This window comes from Etheostoma spectabile, chromosome 14 (genome assembly GCF_008692095.1).
Source record: "Etheostoma spectabile isolate EspeVRDwgs_2016 chromosome 14, UIUC_Espe_1.0, whole genome shotgun sequence".
NCBI lineage: Eukaryota > Metazoa > Chordata > Actinopteri > Perciformes > Percidae > Etheostoma > Etheostoma spectabile.
Window position 1 is genome coordinate 1736997 of NC_045746.1, and position 9758 is coordinate 1746754.

Here is a 9758-nt window from a genome sequence, read left to right on the forward strand (position 1 = left end):
TGTGTGTGTGTGTGTGTGTGTGTGTGTGTGTGTGCGCGTGTGTGCGTGCACTTCCAAAGTCTGATAAACAAATCCAGCTTTTAAAATCAAACCATTGTCATTGTACTTTTTTGATAAACACAGTAATTAGTAATAGACAAAACACTGAAATATATGTCCTGTCTCTCCTCCTCTTTCTTCTTCTGTCACACATACACATTCCTATTCATGCATTAGTCATTCTCTAATCTAACTTGCATTAGTTGCATTGGTAGTCGAGTGAAGGCTACAAACAGTCATAGTGCTTAAAACTGTGGGGGCTGGTGGAGTGCAAACAGCAAACTGTTTGTGCATTGTGCAAATAACGTCTCAAAATGTCATCAGAAAGTCATTTCAATATTCTTCCATTAGCCTTCTGAGCTAACAAAACAAATTGTAAATAATTGAAGGTGCAAAGCACATTTTTCAGCATTAAGCAGTAGTGAGTTAAGTTGAGAGAGGGGATGCCATTCCAGTTGTGAGGAAAATTACAAAATGTATGCCCCCTTTTTAATTCTTTGTCCCACAAGTCTCGGGTGAAAAAATGAACCATCATCCCTCTTAATAACATTTTAAAAATTCTTTTAAAGTTTTAAAGATCGGGACATTAAACGGGTAGGGAATGTTAACTAAAGATGGCATTGAGTCCCATCGTGGAAACTGGGGAGCCAGTGTTTCTGAAATAAGTCATTTTGCAAGTTTCCATATTGAGGAATTCTCGGTGGACACCTGCCACAACACCGGAAATAAGACCAGTTCTATGCTTGACAAAGTCTAATATTTGTATTGTATTAGCCTAAAATATTATTAGATTGTTAGACTGTAGACCAAACTAAAATAAAAATGCTATTCAGTGCGATTTAAATGATGAACATAAGTAGAAATTACATCCTTAATTTATCAAAGTCAAACATATTAACTGTGATTGCATCCATTTAAGATTGTTGAAACAAAATTTAAGAGGCAGGTTTCAGCAGGTAAGAGATGTAGAGTGTAAAGCCCAGATTGTTTATGTTCTTCTTCCTCCTTTTTTCTCCTCTCCTGCAGCTGACTTGTGTATTCTTCTAAATAAATGTTGGCAACTTTTAATTAGCAGAGGAAGTTTGGACATTACGTGACTCTTGACTGGCATGGCACCATCCTTTCTTTTCATTATTCCTCCCACTCTAACGCCTCCATCTTCTTTTCCTCCTTTTGATGGACAGGAATATCAGGAGTCCACCCACCTGGAGCAGTTTGTGACCCGATTCTTGCTGAAAGAAACGACCAATCAGCTTTATTCACTTCAAAGCTCTCTTGAGTGCGCCATGGAAACCACAGCCGAGCAGACTCGCCAGGAAAAGTAAGCACAAATCTTTCACACATACAATTAGTGGAAAAATTGTATAGTGCAATGGCACCTATAATTACATTCTTACATCCAGTGTGACAATTGTGACACATTTTAGATATAAATTATGCTTTCATCCAAGGTGCAGTCCAACAACACAGGTTCCTTACCTGTATTCGTAAAAACCACCCCTGTTATATTATAATAATAATTATATTATTTTATTTGATCACTGTGTAACCATCCTATGGGAAATATATGCATGGAGGGGAATAAAAGGGATTGCGTAGACTTGAGAGAAATAAAACATGATGGCCAAAAAGCAACAAAATACAAGGAAAGACGTTTTAATGTTCTGTGTTCTAAAATCCAAATGACATGTATGTCAAAATAAATTGGGGACAGTAGTAAAAAAAAAAAAAAAAACGAATCAATAGATTAAATAACGTTGCCATTTCACAAACTGCCATGAGACTGGGCTGCATATTTACGAGCTTCTCGTTAATAAAATGAGTCCCTGAAAAAAAACATTGTTTTTAACAAAACTCATGGAGGTAAAATTATCTTAATTAGCCTGGTAGCTCCAAGTCATAAAATTTCCTAACAACATACAACTTTCTGCCAACAAAATCAATGATCCGCCTAGAAAGGGTCAGAAGCTTTTTTTTCTTCCACTTTCTAAAATCAAATAAATATTATATTTGTCTACATTATTTCCCCAGTTGAAAAATGTTTGCAAAGTATTTCAACATTTATCAAATGCAGCTCTTTTGCAGCATCAAACAGCATTTCTCAGCAATAATAGTGGTTTTGTCAACATGTTTTTGCTTGAGTTCAGTTTAAAAGGATTGTTGTAACCGTTTTCTCACCATGACCGTGTTGACACTTTAAGTGGCAGAAAATGATGGGCTTTGAGAATTGACATCTGAGAGTCTCTTCCTTCCTTTTCTTCCTTTCCTCACCTACTATAAATGTTTCTTCCTCATTTCCCCTCTCATGTAATTTCAAAGTGTGACTGTCCCTTGCTCCCGGAGCAGCGTCTTCTCCTCCAGCATCTGTCTCTGAATTCCCACACTTAATTAATAATTTCCCTGTGCATCTGAACGCAACACTCTGTTCTTCCAAACATCTAGAGGATCTAGATGTTTCTCTGGTGGCTTTAAATTGGTTTCTGTGGTCACTTTTTGTGTGAACAGAGGAAAACAGGAGGTCAAATTCATGGATGCAAGGTATGACTCAGAGCTGAGCAGAGCTTTGTATTCATAAGACAAAAAGGTCCTGGATCTTCTCGCCAAACAGTTTGCTCTTCGTCTCCCTCCCTTAAACTGACACAAAGCCTGTGGTAGGAACATACAAAGGCTGGTGATCTTTAACTGATCACCCTGAGGTCTTCTCAAAATACGGGACCGAACAACATGACAACATGAAGATAAATCTTAGGTGATGTCTCCCTGCAGCTGCATGTACCTTGTCACTGGCATTAGCATCACTGTCAGACCAACACAACATGCAAATATAACGTCAGACTTGAGCTGATAATTCTATTCATGAGACTGTGTGCTACGGTCACCTGGTGCCATCTTAAATTTCCAAACATCATCCCTCCCTTCTTTGGCCTCTTTCTTTGGCACAAATGAGTCATACAATAAACTGTTCAAAATGCACTTCTTCTCAGGGTCTATTTTGTTGTTGTTACAAAGTCACATTGTATGTAAGCCAAGAAATTTGTGGGATCCATCTGTTTATGTGGTGTGTGCAGTGAACCACAGAACAACAGGTCATGTAATGGCAATGTTACTATATTTACATTGTAATGCAACTGCAACAATGTTAAAAGAAAATAGGCTAAATATGTTTGATGTCTGATAATTATCTCCATGTTTGGACTATAGACAGGGCCCACTGAAGCCAGAGGTTCTGTCCATCCAGTGGTCAGGTCGTCGCTCCAATCGGAGGCTTCAGAGAAACAGCAGCCTCTCTCCCAACAATCCTCTCCTCAGTCTCGTCAATGCAGGTGGGTTTGAGTCATGTTGACTTGTAGCTGCCAGAAGCAAAAAAGCCAAGCACAGGAGGAAAGGAGGGAGGTCGGAGGTGTGAGAGATAAACTGACAGAGAGAGATTGAAGTGGAGAGCTTTGTTCTCAATGTGTGCTCCTGTGTGTTGAACCAAAGCCATTCAAGGCTCTGGCACTTTACTGTTGCTCACGGCAGGTTTGAGTGTGGGAGATGTGAGACCTCAATGTCCCAACACCATGTACTGTGAGTGTACAGTTTCACTTTCATTTTAAGTAAGAGAAACATTTAACATGACAAACATATCAGGTGCTACAGTATACAGTTAGATAATCCGCAAAGGGCCCCCTGGTTTATGATGCATGTAGGAGCCACATTTTATTGTTTATGTTTTCATTTATTGATTATTGTATTATGCGCTAATATTGTAGGTGGTGGGCGTTTTCATGACGGTTTGAGCGGAAGTGATATATTTGTTTGCTTCACCTGTGCACCTGGTTCTTTGGGCTTTGAAGGAGAGGGGGTGAAGCTGGGAGCGAACACTTTTGTTGACCGCACCGAGCACCGCGCACAACGCAATACACCGTATAATGCAATTATTTCTACGCACCAATTAACAATTACATAAGGTAACAGCAATGTTCATTGTATTGTACATTATGCAAGACGAAGAACAATAAAATCATTTGCAATACGATCAAGAGCGCGTCACAGGTGTGTGCATCTCTCAGCGTTTAGTCCCTCGCGGCAGCACTCTTTCGGACTGCTTATAGCCGCAACAATGCATAAGTGCACCAGCCTGCAATGTGTTTGCTATGCTTGTTTGGCTCGTAATGCAGTGTTGGCAGGCATACATTTTCTCTCGTGCTGCAAACTGTCTAAACATTTTTTTGTCCAATCAGGTAGTGTGAAAATCATTGAGCATGAATGAATACGGACATGAACACAGAGTCACTAACCCCCAATGCTAACGGAGTAAATGTTTTCAATTTGATACTTACTGATACAATTATGACTTTTCTAGACAGGCAGCCTATGTCTGTACTATTTGTTTTGGTGTACAATGGTATGTGCTGTTATTAATGGGTTTTTACTGCTGTATTTTTGTGATAACACATTTGGGATTTAGGGCTATCTTAATAAACTTGACCCCCACTGATGATGGATGGTAAAGTTGTATTGCATTATATTTTCAAAGACATTTCTGTAGGTATGATATTAGGTAAACTACTGTTTGCACACAGTCCGTTCTCCGTTAGACATTACATCACATGTTAGCTGACGCTTATCAGAAAATGTCTAAAAAGGGGAGAACTTCCACTCTCGGGAAACTACTGGCTTTTGAACTGGTTGCAGTTCCCCTCTGGTTCCATATGAGGACGGTCACGGGCGAGTGCAGAATGAATGGAGGTCTATGGAGCAAGACCCCTCAAAAAACACTTTTCTCAGGATGTAATTTTTTGTCTAGTAATTTGAATGTCTCATTTGCAAAGGGAAGGCAAATATAATACAAACTGCTGGGTGTTAGATTTTTTTAAAGTTGCTTTTTTGTTTTAAAAAGCCTTTTAAAATTTCAAGGAATTCATACAAGTCGTATGGCCAGAGATACTGCTTTATGGCGAGCTCTGAGTCACTTCCTTTTTTCTATCAAGGCATCAATAACACAGATGACAGGTTGGGTTCTCCCTCTCAATACACGTGATAGAAAGAGTTTTGGTTTGCTAATGTTTTAAAGACCATGGCAAAATATTCACACACACACACACACACACACTCACTTTGGATGCCATCAAGTGGGATCTCTGGTCGTAATCGGTCCTTTACCGACCATTCTTTTCTTTCTTTTTAAAGATTATTTTTTGGGCTTTTTGTACTCCTGTTTAGAGTGAAAGTGGATAGACAGGAAAGATGGGAGAAATTTAGAAATCTAGCTCCGTAGACTCCCATTCATTTTGCACTTGCTCCCTAGTGGAACTGGTGGTGACTGCAACCAAATTAGGTACAATGAGGTTTAATAGGGAGTGAACAGGCTCTCCGTCTTCGTGTACGGGCTATATATACTATATATATAGTATAGGGCCATACATATATCTATACAGTATACGGCTATATATATATGTATAGATGTTGGGTTTTTATTTTTTTTATTTTTTGGCTCAGTAGCTCAAGTCATGGTTGTTTGGAGATTTGTGGCACAGCTGCAGAGCTTCTATAAACGTTGATTACTGGCTTCAAAGCTTTTCTATTGATTGGCATGTCTGTACGTTGCATTACATGAAAGGAACTTTGAAATGCCTTCTGGGACGCCTCCATTATTTTAGAAGTATTAACAATAATTGGAGAAAAATATGATTAAAATACAGTTGAAATATGCAGTACTTTTCATCCCTTCACCTTTGTTTTTGACTGTTTCTGTCTAAAACCCATCCTGCCTGTGTCTCCAGGTGTTTACGAGGAAGACAGCCAGTGGATGATCCAGGTCAACAGGCTGCAGAGGCTTATTGACCGTCTAGAAAAAAAGGTGATTTCCTTTCTTTCAACCTTTTCCATACACTCTTCTCCTTCCGGTCTCCTTCTTTTTTGCTTGTGTTATTTTTATCTTCGTCTGTCTCTTCTCACCATGGCGGCCATCTGGTCTTTACATCGTTTTCTCAGATTTGCCACAAATTATGGCAAGTGGACTCACAAAATCATCAACAAATGATCTCAACACAACAACACCCTCCCACGTGCGAACGCATACACATATGTACAGTACACGGGAAATATCCGCTGCTCACAAACTCTCTACTATCTGTGTGTGTTGAACGTAGCATGAAATCTGATATCTGAATTGAAAAGTTAGATTTTTCTCAGTTGTTTATTTTACTAGTTTACATAATGCAAACATACATTATAGTCCACAAGGAACTAAAATATGGTGGGGGGGAGTATAAAAAAATACTTCTACTACACAAAGACAGTAATGTTTACTTTTTTATCCTTTCTTCTAATATTTCCATTTTTTCTTGTTAATGTCTCAATTGTACTTTTTTATTGTTCACATAAAACAGGCAAATATTTAACTTTTGAGTTGAACAGTCAACATATGTGAACCACTTGCAATGGTCAAAGGTAGACATTGCTTTAATTTAAAGTCACAAGCCAAAAAAATGGGATCCACTTTGGTGGATGACAGTTTAAACATCATACGTCTTTAAATTAGCAATAATCTATGTTTATATATTTAAATATGAATCCCATGTCTGCTGCCCCCTAGGACCACTCATTGCAGGTTTAAGAAGTATAGCAAGAGATTGTGCAAAACAGGGAGCAAAGTTTGTCACTAACATCATTGTTTGATGTTTGTTCTGCAGGAGATTCGTCTGGAGCCTGTTGAAGAGGAGGTCTTGGAGAGCAAATCGGTTTGTGTTCTGACTTCAATCTACTTTTCTACTGTTTTTGCTGCGGTGTCGTCCACTCTGTGTCACTCTGTTCTCACGCGGTGGAGTTTTACTGAGAGGCCACACTGGTAATAATTCCCATGCAGTGGTTGTCATAGCAACAACAGGGCTGAAGCTTGACATGAGCGTATTCCTTTCTTCTTTAATCTCTATGTTTAAGGCTCAGTATTAGACTTGGAAGTATGAGGATGTTTGAGGAAGAGAGTGTATATTTGAGTGGGTATTTCAGTATATATAAATACCATATAAACACTATAATAACAGGACATAGATATATTTGTTTTAGCTACCCATGTGTGTGTAAACCTACTGGCTCATTATAAAGTCCTCCAGGCTTGTACTGGTGTACAGTGTGGGTGTGTTTTTAACTACACAGCGTGCAGGTGTTTATGTGCATGTTATCACTCCCTGTCATGTAATTTCTTGGCTGAAAGACTGTAGCTGACAACACAGCAGACCAACCCAATCACTCGCCAAAGGATTTTTCATCATGAAGAGGAAGGACATTTTTAGTAGAAGATTATACATACACTATATGGAAGTGAAATATATATAATATTGTTCTTCACAGCAACATATACAACAGTAGAGATGCTATTACTATAAACGTTTTATAAAGAAATGGCTAAAATTAATCACAAATAAAGGAATTAAGATAATACAAGAGTTTTTTCTTTTTTTTAAAGATCATTTGCAGAGTTTAATTCCAAAATAAGGAATCCAAAACCAATTATTACCAGTATTATGTTTGAAGAAAAGTTAAGAAAAATATATTTTAACCCTTTATTACTAAGTATTGTTGGACACACATATATATATTTGAACAACTGAAAAAAAGTTTAGTTTTTTTTTTTTTAATCAAAAAATCTAAATGTGTGGGGGAAGTTTTCATTTCTCTCAATTCAGTCATTTAAAAATTTCACTCCAAAAGCATGTGTTTTTCAGGGGCAACCTCTGGCTCACCCAGTAAAGTGTGCGCCCCATGTAGGCTGAGTCCTTGGCAAGCGGTCGGGGCTAGAGTCTGACCCCGCAGCCCTTTGCTCCATGTCAGCCCTGTCCTGTTAATTACGTAAAAGCCTAAAAAAACGAATCTGCCAGTTAATCTCGTAATTGTTTTGTATTTAAAAGAAAAAAGTGAAAATTACAAGATTACAACTTTAAATCTCTTGTTTTTATCCAGCCACCATTCTAAAAACAAAAGAGATCCAGTTTGATGTGTTATAAAAGAGAGAAGTTCATATGAAATCATCATAGTTATTAGTATCACATTTTCTATACTAGAAGTATCACAGCACATCAGCACAAATGAAACCATGCATATATGCAAATACTACACTCTCATCATGCACACGTCTCAGCTTGTGTGTGAATTAATCAATATGTAATTGATGTGTTACTCGTGTGTGTGTGTGTGTATTTGTGTGTGTGTGTGTGTGTGTGACACATCACACATTATTAACACAGACACACACCTTAGGCCAATAGGCAGACTATTCACTTCCTGTTGCCATCAGCCTCTCTGCCTCTGTCAACAATTCCTCATCAGCCATTGGAAATTATTAGCAGGCTTTTTATTGTGGAAGGTCTTCCTGTTTCTTCTTCCCTGCTGTTCACACTTTTGTATCACAACATTCAGATGCTTTATTTTTGTTCATTATCAAACTGTAAGAAAAGATTATTAATGTCCCCGTGTTCACCTGACAGATCTGCATCAATCGCCAGTTTTCTGTTAACTCACTGAGTCAGTGTGAAACACTGCCAGATTTCTGAACGTCCTTTGGCTATTTCAGACTCTCTCTCTCCACCAGAAACAAATCCTGACCTTCTGACTTTGCACACGTTCATGTTAGTGTGTGACTGTATGTGTGTTTCTGTGTGCCTTGTCTTTATAGCACATCCTGATAGTCCAGAGGCAGCTGTCGGTGCTGGAGGACGAGCTGGAGGAGTTTCGTTTGGCTCTCAGACAGTACATGGAGTGTGCCTGCGCCCAGACTGGATGTCTACAGTCAGCTTATATTCTTTTTGTTCATGTTGTACCAGAGTTTTTTTTTCACTGCATGATAGTTGTGTTCTTTCTAGTTTGTGACATTTCTGCCAAAGTTTTTATGAAGAGGGGCACGGGAGTAAAAGAGACATCCAAAAGAAAAGTGAAAAACACAATACAGAAACAACACATTCTGCAGCATAATGTGTAGAATAATGATACAAATCAGCATGGATTTACATGATACTCTCTGTAACTAAGAGTTTTGCGCATCGCATTCAGTGTGGAAATCAAGGATCTACAGTGTATGTTAATAGTATATTCCTATGATAATCTCAGTAAACTTCCCAATATTACAAGCAACACTGAATCAATCGTGAAACTTTAAAATAGAAACATCAGTAAAATGGCTGTAAGACGTTTTGGCTCTCCTGTCAATACTAAAGGATTTAGTGTAGCATCAGACCACAACACGTTTGTTCAATAGATAAAATAATTTTGTTTTGTTTTTATTTCAAACATTAGAAAAAAAACTGTCACTTAAGTTTGGTTTCAGAAAAAATTCCAAAGGACAGCGTGACATTTACTAACTTTGTCACGACCATTTCTCTAAGTACTCAGTCATGTTTTGCTCATTTTAAAATGAGACAAAAAACAATCTGACAAAACACTATATAATATATATATAAGATAGATTCACGTTGCCTGCTCCCAGTCGGTGTGTGTCAGAGTGTGGAAAACAGTCCAGACACAGAGGCTTTGCTAAGGGACATGATGTCGCACACTAATTAGTGATTGCATGACTTGTGCTCTCTCCTGTTTTGCATTTGGCAGCATCGCAGTTCAGCGGCTGGCGAATGAATCACGCTTCATTCTCTATGAATTCTGGGAGCACAACAACGTGTGGAAGAAGTAAGTATTTCGCCTGCACAATATGCAGCACGACTAATTTACCGTCGCCTGTTCAAATA

General features: G+C 38.3%; 1 protein-coding gene across 1 annotated transcript in view; it reads left to right on the forward strand.

Annotated features, from left to right (window-relative positions):
• necab1 (N-terminal EF-hand calcium binding protein 1) overlaps nucleotides 1-9758 on the forward strand; it is a 25476-nt gene that overhangs the window by 12662 nt on the left and 3056 nt on the right. The window contains exons 6-11 of the mRNA XM_032535970.1: nucleotides 1224-1360; nucleotides 3241-3362; nucleotides 5805-5881; nucleotides 6717-6764; nucleotides 8696-8808; nucleotides 9622-9699. Coding sequence (XP_032391861.1) covers nucleotides 1224-1360; nucleotides 3241-3362; nucleotides 5805-5881; nucleotides 6717-6764; nucleotides 8696-8808; nucleotides 9622-9699 — 575 coding nt within the window. The remainder of the gene's footprint in view (nucleotides 1-1223; nucleotides 1361-3240; nucleotides 3363-5804; nucleotides 5882-6716; nucleotides 6765-8695; nucleotides 8809-9621; nucleotides 9700-9758) is intronic.